This window comes from Plectropomus leopardus, chromosome 20 (assembly GCF_008729295.1).
Source record: "Plectropomus leopardus isolate mb chromosome 20, YSFRI_Pleo_2.0, whole genome shotgun sequence".
Taxonomy (NCBI): Eukaryota; Metazoa; Chordata; class Actinopteri; order Perciformes; family Serranidae; genus Plectropomus; species Plectropomus leopardus.
This window is the reverse complement of record NC_056482.1, coordinates 680,278-699,314: the sequence shown is the minus strand read 5'-3', so window position 1 is coordinate 699,314 and position 19,037 is coordinate 680,278. Positions and strand designations below refer to the sequence as shown.

Below are 19,037 nucleotides of genomic sequence, written 5' to 3'. Positions count from 1 at the left end.
AATGAGCACATTTCCCACAATGTTGAGCTATTGCTTCAAAAAATAATTCCTGTTATTCATCAACCATTTCAGTCAAATGCCAAATTCAGTCTGGTCCCAGCTTTTGCAATCTGAGGATTTTCTAGTGTTACATCATTATGGTTTGAATCTGTTTCAGTTTTGGACTGTTGATGGGACAAAACAAACATGCAGATGTATCTAACAACTCTAAAACAGTTTAACTCATTATGCAATAGTTTATCTCATTGTAGTATGTTCCTGTTCATTGTAATCACCAACTGTCTCCTGAATATATGAAGCACCTTTGTCCAAAGAGGATCAAATACTTCAATAACTACCAATAATAAATACTTCAAAAATTTTTCTCCCATTCACTCTTGAATTCAATGAGTTGTGATGTAAATAGGGCTGCACCTAACGATTATTTTTTTTATCGATTAATCTATTGATTATTTTTTAATTGATATAACTATTTTTTTTTATTACTCAATAAATATAACAACAAATTTACTGAAAATAACATTTTAAAACTTGTCATACACTGCAGGGCATTATTCCCAGACAAAAAATAGCCCAGTCTTCATTGGTAATCTGTGTTTTACAGTCTGATATAAAGTCTCCAAAATAAAATGAATGCAAGAGCTTGTTCCACTCAAGTAAAAGGAATGTAGTGCAATCTACATTTAGCAATCTAACAGTAAAATTAAAAAAAACATTGTAAAATTCAAGTAACTTAACAAAACAGTTACTCTTTGTTACAGTAACAAACCTCAAATGTAGCAGTTCAACAAAACATCAGTTTTTACAGTAAAATTAGTGCAATTTGAATAACACTATAACTTTTTTCTAACATAAATAATTATAACTAGTACAACTGCCTGCTGATATGAGTACTGTATTTTCATATTTATAAGCACTTATTTCTCTCATTTATGAAGTTATACAAGCTCCCGCACAGCTGACAACCACATCCTGTAAATGTTTAAAAATAAAGTGCATTGTATCAGCAACTGATGGCATTCTGTCCACAGAGACACAGTCAGAGGGCTTTTGTTTTGAAAGGGAAGCAAGTAGGTTGAGGTAAAACAAACATCTTTGTATCTCCTCCTCTCTGTGACAGAGAGAGACTTTAAACTGCAGTATAAAGTGGTATAGAGTCAACAAACGCGAGCGTCACGTGTAAAAAAAAAAAACCGCAGTAGATTTGTTGCAGCTGACATGCAGCTCAGACATGCCTGACAAGCACTGCACGGGTGAGCAGTGTGCACGCTCTTGATAACATGACCAAAACAAAAAACATGCTCTCATTACGCACGCTGTCTGAAACATAATCGATTAAGTCGACTCGTCGCCCCAGCCCTAGATGTAAAGATATTTGGAATAATATTATTTATACGCATCCTTTAAGATTTGTCTATGAATGACAGGAGTCCAAATTATTGCACTGGTATGTTGGCAGGTTTCCATTACAGATTTGCACAAAATTTAAGCAATAACCCCGAAATGTCGATGAAACACAATTTTGAGATGACTGCGTTTCCACTGCGTGATGTTATGCAACCTCTCCTCTGGTGATAACAATCCAAAAATCATGGTGATGGATGTTCAAAACATTAACAGTTTTATTTCTATTGCAGCCACCACACTAGCTGTCATTATTTTCAATTCAAGGCCACGTAAGCGTGTTATGGAGCCTTAATGGAAAGGCAAGCCCCTTATACGTGGAAGCGACCATGTATAAGAGATTTCTGGGAGGTGATAGTCCACGATTTCACAGAGGAATTGTGGATTCAAAACTTCGGATGATCCGCTCAACTTTTGAAGAGTTATGTGATGCAGTAACACCTATTGTAGCTGCTGTATCATGAGGGAGCCAGTTCCTACTGACAAGCACATAGCCATAGCATCACGTGACCTAGAAAAGCCAAAAAAGTGTTTCCATTGCAGTTCTGCCAAATATTGCCTTTTCCAATCACCTGAAATGCCACCTCATGCAAGGATAAATTATTTTTGCTAGAAATGGGAGTTGTTTTGAAATTGATGTGTTTCCATTCGGTGCATTTTATATTCCTAGTTTCAATTTGTGCAATTTGAGGCTTAATGGAAACCTGCCTATTGTCCCTAAGCTTCTCTAAGTTGCTCCCAGTTCTTTAAGAAATTAATATTCACTAGACTATTTGCATTTTTTGACTTATACATCTGAATTACCCCAATAATGTCTTTCCTCTGTAGGCTTTCTATCCTGTTAACCAGGAACTGAATGTGAAGTATGGTGACACCATTGCAGCCAGATGTGTGTTTTCTGGGGAAGGCAGAACCTCCAAAACGTATATCGGGTGAGTTCTGTTATATTACCCAGTGCACCTACCTATAAACCAAAAGTACCTTATGTCTCTGTGGTTTGTCCTTGGTTCTATTCAGACTACTTAAATAATAAACATGCTCTGGTTTGCTCTCTCTGATCTCTCTTTGTACTGAAATACAGCTAACAGGCATTTATTATAGACAGGCACTGAGGCTTTACTCCGGTCATGCGCTCTTCTCTGCCACACCTTGTGTTTCTTTACACTTGCTGTCTGATTGGTCATGCAGTTCTACAGCTTTGTAAATATTGTACTGTGTGCACTTAAGTATTATAACCAGCCATTCAGACCTAAACCACAACTGTTAAAAATGCACGGTCTGTGTCCCAAAATTATCATGTTATACTGTACTTTTAAATGTTATTTTCATTTGCAAATTGTGAGGATGTAAACCACACATAAATGATGACACAAAAACTTAAAAGTACTTTCTCACGCATTCGCACACAGACCCAGACGTACACACACATCCAGGAGGAGAGTTACTGCTAACTAAAAAAAAATTATAGTTTATCATAACCAGCTCATAATAGTTCATACCGCCACCAGGGTTTGGTGTAAATGAAATAAATACAGAAATATAGGACTGAAATACAGGAAGGAACATCCTGAGCTATGTGTCCTGAGCCATGCAATTTCCACCCTGGTGGACAATAAAGATCTATTCTCTGTACACAAAGATGAGGTCGGATTGAGTCAAAGTGTTGTACAAAGGGACCCCAGGATTTTTCCCATTTATCTTGACTTTTTAAATAATTAAATTGCAGCTTCTCCATGTGCACAACTGGAGTAATTTCATGTTACCATTTTCTAAAGCATGGTAGGATAGGTGTCTTCCAGTCTTTGAGGATGAGTTTTTTGGTAGTACCTTGCCTATTATCAGGGTATTTTGAATGCATTAAGGGAGAATTAAAGAGTTCTCAGAGCATCCAAAGAAGGCCAGATCTCTGTCTGGAGCGAGAGTCTTATGGTAAACCTCTGAAAAAATAAAGAAATTCTTGACCAGAAGGGATAAATCAGAGGACAGTCCCAAAACAGTGTACCATTGTCTGATTTACATTTAGGTTTAGGTAAGTTTGGGATACAGCAGGGTAAGATTTATGTTACACCTTTTATTACTGTACTTTTAAATGTCCATGTTATAAAGTCATCTACCAGGAATATCTGTCTAAAGACATGCAGGTTAATTAGTAACTAAAATACCTGTACGTGTGAATGTTAGTGTAAATTGTTGTCTTTTTATATGGCCCTTTTTACACAGAGATTGTGTTATTGGGCTGCTTTATGTCACCTTTGCATTTTCACACAGAACCAAACAACGGTGGCATAATGTCGCTCCAGTGTGGGATTTTAAATAGCTTCTGGCATTGCGCAACAAAATGAGGCATGATGGACGTGACATAAAAAAACCCATAGGCCTCTCCTGTGACATAGAACATATACAGCGCTTTGTAAACTTTAACAAAGGCATAACTAGGGCTGGGCGATATAGAGTGAACATTATATTGGGATATTTTTAGGCTATATCTGGATACATGATTTTTATCTCTATATTTTTATATCTCCACAAAAGCACTTGATTAATGCTAGAACTGGGAGACAGAATCAAACATTACAAATGTTTTTTGCAAGTTCCCTTTTTGATGTGACAGTATTGTAGGAATGACTATTGGCACTTGGCAAAAACAATATAATCTAACAATAATCATTAATAATGTAGATATAATGACAGTGGTTAAACATGAGCATTAAAACAGTAAAACTATCTTATGTGGCGAAATGTCCTCGAGAGGCCGATCAACCAAGGAAAAAGTGTGCCACTGAAACCCATTCAAACTGCAATTTTTGATCCCACAACCATCAAAGCATAAAAACATGCATTGTATTATTTCTGGGAGTCATTCTGGGTTTTTGCCTTGGAATTAGTCATTTTTATTATTTTCCACCCGATGACCTCAGTTTTACCATATTTGGCATATAGAGAAAATACATGCTATTTCCACTAGGTGCACTGTCACACTCAATGTTGCTGCTAATCATTGGCATATTCCAGGCTATCATCGTACAAAAATGTTTTGCTTAGCATGTAGTATATTGAAAATAATTCACTTTTGAGTCTATCTAAAAACATTGGCATCGTATCAAATATTCATCATTAATTAATATTTGATATTTATGATCAACTTAATGAAAGCAGAAAATCATGTCAATGTATAATATTTTTTAACGCTTGATTTTGAAAGGTGAATTTTGTGTGCAGAATGATACAAGTGTGCATAATATTAAAGGGTTAATGATACAGATATAGAAGTGCTCCTCCATTTTCATGTATAGTACAATGAGTGATGCATTCATAACCTGGCTCTTTTCTATTTTGTCTGCAGTGGTACCTCTGATGATGAAATGTGCAACTTCTATATAATGTACTACATGGACAGCAAGCACGCCATCCCATACATGAACTGCATGGAGCCCGGCTCCAAAGAGCTGTTTGAGCAGATTCCAGCTGAGGCCAACGTGCCCATCGCTGTCATTCCAGCTGACATGGACTCTATGATGCATATGGGAAACTCAGCAGGTGCTAAGGCTCCTAATTTTGTTCATGTTTGAAGACTGTTAATCCATTTGTTTTCATTTTAGCATTTAGATCAATGAAAAACTTAACAGAAAAAAGCCCAAAATGAGCAGAAATTAGTAAAATGTTACAAAAAAAATTACCTGAAAGTAAGAACCAAAAAATGAAAAAGATTAAAAGAAAAAAAATAAAAGCAAAAAACAAAAATGTAGTATAAATATAAAATTATAATTCCCCAGTTTATTTTCAGGTCATATCCTCGTGAGAATTTATAGGACATGTTTCACCAAGTTACTCTTTTTTTCATGTTTTTGGAAGAAATCAAACCCTTTTAGAGGTTATAAATTCTTGTTTAAAAGCATCTGAGTGCAGCACAAAAAACTGATCTCAATCCAGGGGTTAACCCCTTGAAACCTGGATTGACATCAGTTTTTTTGTGCTGTACTCAGATGCCTTTTACAAGCTATGACCCTTTAAAAATGAAGCAAATTGGTTTGCTTTCTTTGAGAAACATGGGGAAAAAAGGCAAATGACCAACATGGCAAGAAATGTACCACACATTGCAAGAAATTTTACCTAAAAAATGTTTTTTGTTTTTTTTTTAATGGAGTATTATTAGAAAATAATTGAAAATAGGGAAAAATGTCCAGAAAAATATATTTATAATTATAATAACTTTCTAATCAAATTTATTTCAATTCTGTTTGTTTTTGGTCGTTTTTTTCATATTTTCAGGTAATTTTCTTGTAACATATTTACTATTTTTTTGCTCATTTCAGGGCTATGCCAAAACATATTCTCAGGTTTCAAAGGTTTAAAGGATTAATTTTTTTCCCCTGTTGGGTAGAAAGGGAATGTGTGCCAATGAAAGCTTCATACTCACTTTTAACACTTGAGCTTACATGATTTACATTTTTCCAAAACAACCTGTCTAACTAAACTTTTCCTCCAAAGATCATCAAGAAAGACCAAACCAAGCCGAGCATGCTCTGGATCAGGGTGAGTTGAAAGATAATGAGCTGTACCACTTTACAAAGGTTTTTACCAGGTGGCAAAACTATTTATTCCCCTGGACTTTGAGCAGTTTTTTTTCCACCACAAAACTGGATTCCCATTTCATCCCCAATGTGTAATTCAGTCTGTTATTGCTCTGCTGCTGGCATCTTTGCAACCATTAAGTAAAGATGACAAGATTACTAGAGAACATAATGTACTAATTTAGAATTTATGATTTCTGTGACATTTTTTCACTCAACTAAATATGTATTACAATTTAGAGTGAACTTATGGTAACAGTTAGCCTCTGTCTGGGTTCTACTGCATTTGATTCACATTTTGGGAGCTAACAAGGCTGAAGAGCATGGTTAATATGAATTAGTTAATGTCTCTTGTGTAGACCTAATTAATGGAGATGTGTGTAGCATTCATCTGACATAGATTAAAGGTGAACTGACAGGAAATTACTTTTTTTTGACACAGCATGTATGTACTGTAGCAGCGTATATATCACATATCTCTTCTTATAGTCTGACAAAACTTTTCTTGCGTTCTCCTTTGTGGAAAAAAGAGAATTTGTATTTTATATATTTTTTGTTTCATGATGTGACCTCCTAGTTGATGATACTGTTAGCAATCTGTCTTTGGAGCTGGAGACCTTATTGTGATAGTCAAATCTTTCATGAAGCAGTAAGGTCACTCTCCTTCTTATCAAACATACAAACAGTGAACATGCGTCTCGTTGTGCACCTTATCTTGTTAGATGAGCGGCTGAACAAATATTAGTCAGGGATGAATGTTCACTGCTAACGTCTGTTTACAGACTAGACAGCGAGTGAGCTGCTCATCTGCACCATTTTAAACAGCAGGTAACATACCTGCAAATGTCACTTTGGTGCGGTTAGATCAGGCATCACAAATTGGCGGACTGCTCTCATGACACAGAGGATAATCTCACGCCAAAACACAGGGAGGGCAGAAGTGTTGAGCAATCATGTAAAAAAGTGAACGACTTTGACTCTAGAACAGCTAAATGTTTGACTGCCACAGCTTTTCATCATCGTGGATCAAATAGCTGATGGCCCGACAGCAGCGCAGTGAGACAGACAAACAGAGCGCAGCTTCTCCTCAGAACACCAAAGTGTCTGAAACAGACACATTTGCAGAGGTGGAAAGTGATTTCTTTAGACTTCTACACTTTGTGTTAGTTTCAGGTTTAATCAGACTTTGGATGAATTATTTGTGTCCTGATGCATGTGTCTCGTCCAGCCGCTCACGCTGAGCTCTCATTATTATTAGCAGGGGCAGATGTAATGTTTTTGGGGCCTGGGGCCCACAAGCACGTGACCTTATTTTCACCCTTTCTCTAACTGGGAATGTTGGCAGCTATAGGAGAAGTAGGCCTACTCAAAAGTTTTTAATTCCTGAGTAAAATGATTAGTAGCACAGAAGTTTCACAGAAGTTGTAGTCAGAGTCCTGCAGTCAGGAGTGGTTGGCCTATTATCAGCACAATGTGGTTAAATTTACCTGAAGTTTGTTTAAGATGGAGCTTTTAATTTTCATACAATGCTGGAAAGTTTAACAGATGATAATAAATCATATGCTTATTACACTCCAACACACCATGGTCACATGAAACTGTGTCAGTGAACTATGCAGGCAAAAAACAAACCACAAAAAAACGCAAAATAATCTTTCAATAATTGTAATCGAGGTAAAAATGTTCAATCAATCGTGATTCTGATTGTAGGTATGAGGTTCGGACCTTTGCTGGAAGGGAATTTTAGCAACTGGACCCCTTTGAATTTTAATTGAATACCCCTGGGTTAGATGCTGCTGCAGTACCACTGACAACACACCCACATGTAGCGTCAGTGCAACTTTTTCTCCTTCCCGACAGTGTAAGGGCCCAGACACACACTGAGTTTTTTTGCACCCTAAATTTATTTATTTTTGTATTGTTTAATTTAGATGAACAGAAGGCACTCAAAAAAGACTTCAGACCTACTTTGCCTGTACTGAAATTTCTTGTTCCTTCAGGGGCTACATATACACCATATGCCAACTTCTATCTTCAGTAAGATAGTACTGTCTGATAGCAATACCGCCCTCAAACAGCAGATGTTTGTATGATGAAGGCTGACTCAGTGTGAACTTGATCTGCATTTGACCCATTCATGTGACATTGATAGTGTAGTAGGCTTACTTAATGAACATGAGAATTACACCCAGTTACGTCCAATAATACCAGATAACAGAGCCTCAGTTCCAAGTCACACACTGTCCATATGCATGACAGGCTCCTCTTCTCTTGATTGCCCATATGTGCACTTTCCTTCTGTCTCTCTCTGTTGATCAATGAAATGTTTAAATATCCGTATCATTGAATTCATTCCTATTCCTGGCATTAATGCCACTTCACTAAAGCCAGGAATGTGTGTCCAACCCTGCTCAGTAGGAGGATTGTGAAGGAGAGTGAACTGACACACATTAACCCATACAGAGAGACCTCCGGCAGGGTTTTTATCCCGTCATTGTGTAGTCTGAGTGGGTTAAAAGAAGTGAGATGAAGCATGGGGCTGACTGTCTGCTTGCTGCAGTATCCACAGTGATGGCATTATGTCAGACTGTCATGGTTAAGAGAGAGAGCTGATTCTGAGGGCACTTTTCTTGAATATTCTCAGTAGATGTACATTTGCAGCCCTAACCTATGGATATTAGTTTTTTGGTAGTGAGTGCAAGAGCTAGACTGTGAATACAAAAGAAGCTGAAGTCCTGATTTACCCGTAGGAACAAGGCAAGGCTGCTCAGGTGTATTACTTCCTTTTCCAGTAAATATTGGAACATCTCACACACCTTTTGAGGTCTCATCCATTTCTCCGCACCCCATCTGCTCAGCCTATTAGGGGTTCTTTCATATTAAGCAAGTATATTTTGGATTATGTATGGCATTTAGTTAGCATTGATTAGCACTAGGTTGTATTGTTTTAATCTTCTAAAAATCTGAATTCCTGCCTCAGAGTATACAGTTTTTAATGTACACACTCAGCACTTTCTAAACAATAACAATGACATAACATGTCAGAAACATCCATTTACCGTCTCTGTTATATGACAGCTGATCTCGTCCTCTGCTCAGAGGGTAAAGAGCTCCTAAATCTCATTGTTTTCCCAATTTTTGGACATTTATGCTCACTGTTCTTCTTAGTGTTAGCTGCTAAATGCTATGCTAAACAGCTACTTTTAAAATCTCCCACAGTGGGTTACATACATAATTCGCCATCAAAACATCACACCCGTCTGACTCATGGTCCCATTTTCATGACTGTAGTGTTTATACAGAGATCATTTTGGTGCTGTTACTACCTCACATGGTGGCTCAAAAGTGAGACCACTCTGTCCGCCCTATCCACAATCGTATGTTATATACAGAACAGCGAGCCGGCATGATGGGGCCATATTTCTGCCTTGAATAGGCAGTGTAAAACAGGCTTGTGATTTAGTAGGCAAAGTATTTAGTCCCTAAGGCGTCACATAAATTCAGCCAATTAGTGTGATCTCCCATTCCCTTTAAAAGCCAGGTGTGCCTGCACCTGCCACGTTACTATTTATCTGTTAGATTCAGATAAATGGGTCAGCAAGTGGCAGCCAAACTAAAAACTGCAGTTCTAAACTTGACAGAGGAAACAGAGCCCAACTTTTAGCTTTTGAAGTAATGAATGAAGTTATGCTTCTCATGCGCAAATGTGTAGAGTGTCTCTCTTCATGTGGAGTCAGACAGCAACTCTGCTGCTCTGCTCTGATCTCTGCTACGTTCACATTTTACATAATGTCATTCATATTTTCCCGATTAATAATGTATTTTACCTGCATCCCATATGTGCATCCCTGTGTTTGTAACAAGCAGATTGTATGCGTGTTGTGAAGCTGCCTGTCAGTGCATTTTACTATCTGAATAATGTGCCCTTTAAATAGCTGGGAGATACTGCGCTGTTTTGACTAGTTCAGGTTATTGTTGGTCAATGGTGCAATCACTTTCTGCTGCCTCAGTTTAGCAATACCCCAACAGTGTGCCTGACCTTACCTCAATTTAGGACTTACATGTCCATTAGCATACAGATTGGCATGAGTATATTTGCTACTTACACAACAAAAATGAAAACTGCATCAGTCTAAGGGGCCGTTCACACGGCAATGGTTCTTGCATGAAACGTTAAACTTTGTTGTGATCTGGCCTTTCGTTCATACGCTGTTGTCATATGAACGAATAAATCCACCTTGTACCTCATTTTAGGAGCCTGAAAACGCAAACATTTCACACCAGGTTCCAGAGTGTAATCTTGTGAAAAAGCTACCCCTTTTGCCGCAGTGTGACCTGGCAATATGCGGATCCTTTGAGAACAATGATGTCACAGCTGCACTTCATGCATGTGCGTGGTGTTCTTCTGTGTTACACCGACAACTGCTGGCCTGGCATGCATATTACAGTGATTTCGTTTTTTTTGCGTATCCCTGTGCACAATGATTATTTTCACAATGTTATCATATGAACACATTTTTATTTTAATTTTTTTATCACAGAGGGAAGACTTTTCTGTTTCTAGTAGGGCCGTTCTCGTCTAAACGTGTCTGAGCTGTGCTTTGTAGCACTTTGAGCCTGTTGTAAGATAGGACTCAGTATGTGTTGGTGGGTCAGAGGTCAAGAGAATAACATCTTATGAGTCTTTAAAATGATTAGTGTGTTCTGTCATATATGCAAAACATACAACAGGTTGTACTGTATTAAGCTTTTGCAGTGTCAGCATTAAATTGCATGACATTTTTGTCCATTCTTCTCTCTGCTGTTTCCTGCTGGCTAACAACTTTCTTTCTGTAGAGCTAGCTCTAAAGTGCTCTTCTCAACCCAATTTTCAGCTGGGAAGTGTCTCTTGACACTCTAGGCGATGTCCTGGACATTAATATTTATTGCATTTTCTCTTTTCGATATAACTGTCCCAATGAATATTTCACCAGCCTTCTTTACAACAGTCTTACATTTGCCGTGTATAGCAAACCTTTGTAGCCTCCACTCTCCTTGTCCTTTATTTCTACTCTTTGCTGTCCTTCTCTGTCTGTCTGTGCAGGTGACCTCTATTCTCTAATGTCCAAGCTGCTAGGACAGAGCAAGGACATAGTTCACATTCATAAGTACAACCCAAGCGAGCTGCAGAGAGCCCAGGCCGACTTGGTTGCTCAGATTGATAGCTTAATGCAAAAGAAAGACCTGGGCTCTCCCAGTGCCAGACTAGCCTTCCAAACCAGGGAAGATCCTGTTTTGGTGAGGGACAGAGTCCACAAATTCCACCAGCTTGAGGCCACGGCCAAGCCGCCGAGAAGCAAGCTGCTAGCTGAAGGACAAGGTGGGTCCTCAACGCTATTTTATTTTTGTTATTGATGCTGCAAAACATCCCCGCTTTCTTGCGTACTCCACTCTTCTCAAACTCAAACAAACACAGACACGCACAGTACATTGTGCTATTAAAGACCTTAAAATAGAAGTAAGTTATTTATACCAATAAAAGCTAGTCAAGTACACCTTTCTGTTAAATCAGTTCTTTACTCTGAGAAAAGTTTCTCCATATTTCTCCTGTGTTTCCTCTTCACATCTGTCGCATCATCCCTTTCTTTTTTCTTTTTTTTTTCACTGTGCTGATAATTCAGGAACGAGTATTGCCCCACCGGCCTGTATGCATGTGCAAATGAGTCCATGTAGGCATGCACTTGAAATCTACAGGGAACCTTTAATTCTGTTGAAGCACAGGTGGGCGAGTGGGTTGATGACTGCTCTGTTTACACTGGGGTACAACAGTCCTGAATAATCCAAAACAAAATGACCAATCTTCCAATTTGCAAAAGAAGCAGAAAAAATAAATCCAGCTTGACAAGAGGTTGACGGACTAAAGCCTCCTGTAGACTGTGAGATTTTTACAATCTTTTAAATATAGTGCAAGCTACAGTGTGCAACATGGCTATTAATAAACCTGGGTACAACCTCAAGTTTGATGTGTGCAGACCGTACGATGACATCACCTATTGAATCTTTGGCTATGACATAGGTCTATTGTCGTCATCAAGCAAGAACAAAATGTCCTTAGGGTGCATCATCCATCTACACCGCTGTAATGGTGAGAGCAAAATGTAAACAAACAAATGGCGCTCTCACTAAAGTGGCATTTATGTGTGTCAGAAAAAGTCAGAAAAAGAGGAGAAGAATGTGGACGTGAATGCTGCTGTGGAAAAGAGGCCACCATGGCATGCTAACTTTGCAACGAGACCTCAGAGTAAATATTAGCACCTACTAGCATTTAGTGTTGCGCTGATCAGTGCGTCATTTCATGCTGCATCTCTGTTGGTTGGTCAGTAGATGTAGGTCGTAACAGCAGTAACACAATAAGATGGTCATGGCTGTCTTTAATCATACGACAACAGCCATTCTTGAACATCTCTCACTGTGCAACGTAGTACCACCGTTTTAAAGCTACGACCAAAGATATAACAATGTTTCTTTCATGTTGGTTATCTTTCATCTGAGACAACCCAAAATCACTCAGTTTATATGAAAATAGGAAGGGGCCATGTCATCAGTATTATAATAGAATAAAATAGACTTTATACTATGCATACTTGAGATGACACAGACATCAGATGACTGTCCACTACTCCTAAAGTTTGGATACTTCAGGAAGCTGATATCTTGCTCTATATTCTGGACAGTGTGTTCTAGCCTGCACACAATCTGCAGAGGCCTGAGCAACATTTGAATAATATGTTGATTGTTTCAAACAGCTGTGTACATCTGGACTCTCAGTTCTTTCCTCTTTCTCCCTGACAAAACCTGTCAAGGTCTGTCAAATCACTAGAGTCTGTGAGTGAACTGCAATTAAAAGTCCTGTCATGGATTCTGGATTGGCCACCCTAAACTCTTATGAATGTGATGGATATTTTTTTGTCAGCTGATGGCCAACCATGACAAACAATTGATGTCAAGCAGCTTAAGAGTGACTTGAGTGCTTTGCTAATGTAACCAAAGATACTCTATACAGAAGATGAATGATGGTATAATGATAATGATAATAATAATAATAATAATAAAATAAAAAACTTCATTTATATAGCACTTTTCAAGCTTAAGCACAAAATGCTTCCCAGGTTATTTAATAAATAAGTAGATAAGAGAATTAAGCTCATCAAAGCAGGTAAAAACAACAGTAAAAGAGATAACCATATGTATAAGCAGGTGAGACACAAATAAAGGAAATTATCTCATATAAAGCAAGTGGAATGCCAATAAAAGAACAAACTTTTGAATTTAAAACAGTTGAATGTGCAAAGTATATGGAAGTGCATAAAACAGTCACATGGGGAAACTACTTACTTCTGGTCTTCGAAGTGGGCGTCTCTTCTTTGATATCCCCACCTTGTTTGAAGTGTCGTAAATGTTGTGTGGATGAAAAAAATATGATTCAAAACAATTCAACACTTTATACAGTACAAATTTGATGTTTGTTCCCCATTTTGTTGCGTCTTTTTGACTGCTAGCTTAGATGCTGATATCAACCGATGCTAGTTGTTGCCAAATCAGATGTTGGAATCGAATTGGAAAGTATTAGGGACCATAAAAAGTCAAAATGCCACAGTCATAGCTTAAAAACCTTGCAGTCTGTAAGTGAAAACTTTTCACCATGTTCAGGACAGGGTACACGCATTGGCCAAGAAGGGAAGGCCGATGGCCGACTTCAAGTGGCTCTGCGCGTAAGTGTTTTAACTCTTAAGTCACTGTAAAATTTGCGGGAACAGTTGTACATTTGTTAAAGAAACATAAACGTCAATGATGCTTTTCGTCGGCTGCTGTCTCCTGTTTACATAATCTTATGAATGCTAAGTAATATGTAACTTTATATATAATTTACTCAATCTCAGTCACCAGGACAGTAGAGTTAAGGAGGCCTAACTTTAAAAAAAGTCAGATGCAAATGCACTTGTAGTCATATAGCATTCTAGAAAAATACCTATGGCCTATGGAGTTCATTTCATTTAGACTCAATCCCAGCTGATGTTTTTTTATTCTTTTCCCTTTTCCTGCGGGTTAAACGGAACGTTCCTGTTAAAGCTGTGAGACAGACATTTGGCTCACTCAGTCAATGTCAAAGGTTGCACTTGTGAATATTTCTAATACGTGATGATGCAGCAGTCACCTTGAAATGAAGTTTAACCTAATAAAATAATAATCAATAATCTAATTTTATCTGTACATAACTGTATTCTTTAAGTGAATCTTAAGTTGGATTTTCATGATAAAAACGTATGGTAATCATTTTAAATCAAATAAGGCATGATTTTTTTATTTGGCCCGTAAATTTTTGGAGGTCACTAGCCAATGGCAGATGAGATAAAAAGTTAATTTTACGCCCTGCCTGGGGGGCTCCAGTGTTGAGCACTAATGTAGAGGAGGTGTGACTGCCAATTTGAATTCCCTGGGGTCTGCATGTGAGGAAGTCCAGTATCCAGTTGCAGAGTGTTGTACTGAAGCCCAGAGTGTTAAGTTTTCCAATCAGCTTCATGGGAGAGATTGTGTTGAATGCTGAGCTGAAATCAACAAATGGCATCCTAATGTAGCTGTTCTCATTCTCCGGGTGAATGAAGACTGAGTGAAGAGCAGTAGATATGGCATCCTCTGTGGATCTGTTGGTTCTGAAAGCAAAATGGTGAGGGTCCAAACTGGCAGGGATGTTGTCTTTGATGTGCTGGAGAACTGGTTTCTCAAAGCACTTCATCAGGATGGGTATAAGAGCCATAGGGCGGTAGCCATTAAGACTAGACACAGCAGACTTTTTACGTACAGGGACGATGTTATAACATTAACAAGCTGCCCAGCACAAGTTTAGTACAAGTCCAGGAATATTGTCAAGGCCTGTGGACTCGTTATATTCACGTCTGCTGTGGTCACTGAGAGTGGCCGGTCCTCTGGAGGTGGAGTAGACTTCACAGCTGAGTCCTTAAGGAGGTCAAAGCAAGTGTAAAATGCGTTCAGCTCATCCGGCAGTGTAGCCTTACATATGATGGGGGTACTCCTGCTTTTGTAGCCTGTGAGATTTTGAATCTCCTGCCACATATTATTATTGCTGTTGCTGTTGAGGTCTTTCTCCAGTCTCTGCTGATGTCTCCTCTTAGCCACCTTGATGCCAGCTCACAGTCGTTCTCTGGAGATGAGGTGGGAAGGGGCGGGGCATTGGCAAGACATTTGTGACACAGATACAGGACATGAATGTAGAGTGAGCCATTTATCAGCAGTCTGTGATATAACTCAGAGTTCCATTCTGCAGATCACTACTCAAAGCTTATGACCATAGTTGAGGGTTGGACTATATACTGGATTCGTGTGATGGCGGAAGGTCATAGTTTCCAAGTTGGGAAGTCGATCTTCTGACTTTGTTAGGGTTAGGGCTATATATATTTTATGTATTACATATATTTATATTTTTTAATATTTAATCTAGGTCACGCTACATCAGGCATCACCAACTGGCAGACCGCGGTCCGGATCTGGACCAAAACTTCGTCCTATTCGGACCTGTGGCCAAGTTGTAATAAAATGTAAAAATGAGAACAATATGTTTTAAGGAGTAGTGCTGGGCAATTAATCGAAAAATAATCGAAACCAACATTCAGAACCTCTAACCGACACAATCTCGCCCATGTTGGGTATTTCGGTTATTTAAAAATTCTGTAAACCCTTTCCCCACGGGGGCTGCCAACTCCCACGCATCTGCTGTGCATCTCATGCTTTTGGGCTCTGTCTCACGCTCTCATGACATCGAGGAAAATCTCATGCCAAAACACAGGGAGGGCAGAAGTGTTGAGCAATCATGTAAAAAAGTGAACGACTTTGACTCTAGAACAGCTAAATGTTTGACTGCCACAGCGTTTCATCATCGTGGATCAAATAGCTGATGGCCCGACAGCAGCGCAGTGAGACAGACAAACAGAGCACAGCTTCTCCTCAGAACACCAAAGTGTCTGAAACAGACACATTTGCAGAGGTGGAAAGTGATTTCTTTAGACTTCTACACTTTGTGTTAGTTTCAGGTTTAATCAGACTTTGGATGGAATTATTTAGAAACAGCAGGACACATCGCTCCGTATCTCTGCTTGCACTGAGCTCTCATTATTATTACCAGGGGCAGATGTAATGTTTTGGGGGCCTGGGGCCCACAAGCACGTGACCTTATTTTCACCCTTTCTCTAACTGGGAATGTTGGCAGGCTGTTGGCAGCTATAGGAGAAGTAGGCCTACTCAAAAGTTTTTAATTCCTGAGTAAAATGATTAGTAGCACAGATGTTTCACAGAAGTTGTCGTCAGAGTCCTGCAGTCAGGAGTGGTTGGCCTATTATCAGCACAATGTGGTTAAATTTACCTGAAGTTTGTTTAAGATGGAGCTTTTAATTTTCATACAATGCTGGAAAGTTTAACAGATGATAATAAATCATATGCTTATTACACTCCAACACACCATGGTCACATGAAACTGTGTCAGTGAACTATGCAGGCAAAAAACAAACCACAAAAAACGCAAAATAATCTTTCAATAATTGTAATCGAGGTAAAAATGTTCAATCAATCGTGATTCTGATTGTAGGTATGAGGTTCGGATCTTTGCTGGAAGGGAATTTTAGCAACTGGACCCCTTTGAATTTTAACTGAATACCCCTGGGTTAGATGCTGCTGCAGTACCACTGACAACACACCCACAGTCAGGAGAAGTTGGCCTATTATCAGCACAATGCTCTTAAATTTACCTGAAGTTTGTTTGAGCTTTTAATTTTCATATAATGCTGGAAAGTTTAACAAGTAATAATAAATCATATGTTTATTACAACTCCAACACACCATGGTCACATGAAACTGTGTCAGTGAACTATGAGGGATAAAAACAAACTAAAAAAAAAAGTAAAATAATCAGTCATTAATTGTAATTGAGGTAAAAATGTTCAATTAATCGTGATTCTGATTTTAGGTATGAGGTTTGGACCTTTTGCTGGGAGGGAATTTTGCAACTGGACCCCTTTGAATTTTAATTGAATACCCCTGTGCTACATGGACAGCAGTTAACATTGATACCATATTACACTTTGCATCTAATCAAAAAGTGATATTTAAACCACACAAACGTCACAACTCGGCAACTAGGGTACCATCAAAGTTTCCCAATTCCCCACTCATAATTACGACTTTAGAGGGCCATTCATGCGCTTGTTACTCATGAATGTGGTAAATACTATATTTCCAAGGAGTATGTGAAAGCAGCAATAGAATAATTGGTTTGAAAAGTTTTCTTCATGCTCAGCTCTTACGTCACCATGACAGCTCAGAACTTTTCCCACATCGCTGCTGAAGCTGCACTGATCCGTCTGTTGCTCTCACCAGCCATCTCACTCTCATTCATGAACAACACTGTAAGATTCTTGAGCTCCCTACTCAGGGCAGCAAACTCGTTCCCAAGCCTTTAACCCTTAGTGTCCACTTAAGGTATTTTGTATCTCATAGTGACACCACAACATTCATTACTATGTCTTTGCAATACAGTTGGTTGTCGAATCTAGGTAACATGCTTAGTTTGCTTTAGCTCTCTGTCACAGTTTCAGTTTAATTCTGGTTTATTACAATTTGGCTGTCACATCTATCTGTAATGATAACTCACAAATGTTGTAATCTGCAACTACAGTAAGTCAGACGGGCAAGAGACAAAGCAGCTTTAAGAAATGTCTTGATATATGGACATATTCAAACCATCCTTATAAAACTCTTCCCCTGCTTTTCAGTACAGTTGCGAAGAAATTTGTATATATGGGTGGAAAACACTCTTCTGAAAAGCAAGGACCCCCCTCCCCCCCCCCCCCCAAAAAAAAAAAACACAGTAAGTTAGCAAGTTGGCCCAACAGCGCCCCCTAATTACCAGCTGTGGCAGCAGGGCTAAAATTTTTTCAACTGTGTGTGTGTGTATGTGTGTGTGTGTGTGTGTGTGTTTGTGTGTGTGTGTGTGTGTTTGTGTCATCTTGGCAAAATGATTATGTTCTTCTTCCTTCTTCTCCTGACACAATATCATAGAAACTCTTTCCCCCCACACCTCTGCAACATTGGAATTTGGGGGATGTTCGATCATTTCTGTATCTTTCCACAAAAAGCAAAGTTGGCATTCATATCCATTTCATACTGTAACTGGCCTGCTGTGCAAAGTCAAATAAGGTCTGAACCTCTGTTTTTCCATTTGTTTCACAACTATCTCTGGAACTGTGTGTGCAACACTGACCACCAAAAAAAAGTTTGAAGTCATTTTTCACAATCACCATATTTAAAGTCTTATCATGCAGTCTCTGACAGCTGGTCTTTCACTTTGCTTTTTGAACTACCGATGAGTTCAGCCAACACATTGTAGGAATGAGTTGTTTTCAAGCAAAACCCGGCCCTTCAACCTCTTACATACAGAAATCCAAATAGCCTCTTTGGAATTTGGTAGGGGTAGTGCTGTATACAGCATCTGCTGGTAGAAAAACAACCAGTGTCACATTTTTAGATTAACGCACCAGTTTTTATCATAGATATGTATCATGTTGACTCATGGCAACATTGTGTTTGTGTGTGCTAATCCATTATTGCCGTGGAGATTAACTCGAGTTAGAGAGGCAGTAATTGACACTATGTGAAACCTGTTTTTTTAACAGTTATGGAATGCCAGTGATCACCTTTGACATCACTTTGAAAATTCCTTCACCCGTGGGTTTGTGTGTGTCTTTGTGTGTGTGTGTGTGTTTGTGTGTGTGGTGCAGACTACCACTGGGAGCAGGTCTTGGTGTGGCCTCAGGATTCTCTCCAGCTGGGTCAGGTGTCGGGACTTGCCCTGGACTCAGATTCTAACCTGGTCATTTTCCACAGAGGTGACCATCACTGGGGAGCAGAGTAAGTACTGTTCACTCATGATTATATCCATTCTGATTGTCTCTGAAAATCTGAATGCAAATGTTATAACTGTGATGTAATTTTGTTTATCTGGACAGCTCACTACCA

At 38.8% G+C, this 19,037-nt stretch overlaps 1 protein-coding gene across 2 annotated transcripts in view; it reads left to right on the top strand.

Moving 5' to 3' along the window:
- The window catches only part of pam (peptidylglycine alpha-amidating monooxygenase), a 50,896-nt gene that overhangs the window by 14,179 nt on the left and 17,680 nt on the right, over positions 1 to 19,037 (top strand). Inside the window, exons 13-17 of one of the 2 annotated variants that reach the window (XM_042509936.1) lie at positions 2,233 to 2,336; positions 4,748 to 4,941; positions 5,893 to 5,937; positions 11,059 to 11,334; positions 18,800 to 18,929. In XM_042509936.1, coding sequence (XP_042365870.1) covers positions 2,233 to 2,336; positions 4,748 to 4,941; positions 5,893 to 5,937; positions 11,059 to 11,334; positions 18,800 to 18,929 — 749 coding nt within the window. The remainder of the gene's footprint in view (positions 1 to 2,232; positions 2,337 to 4,747; positions 4,942 to 5,892; positions 5,938 to 11,058; positions 11,335 to 18,799; positions 18,930 to 19,037) is intronic. The other variant, XM_042509937.1, reaches the window with a different exon arrangement.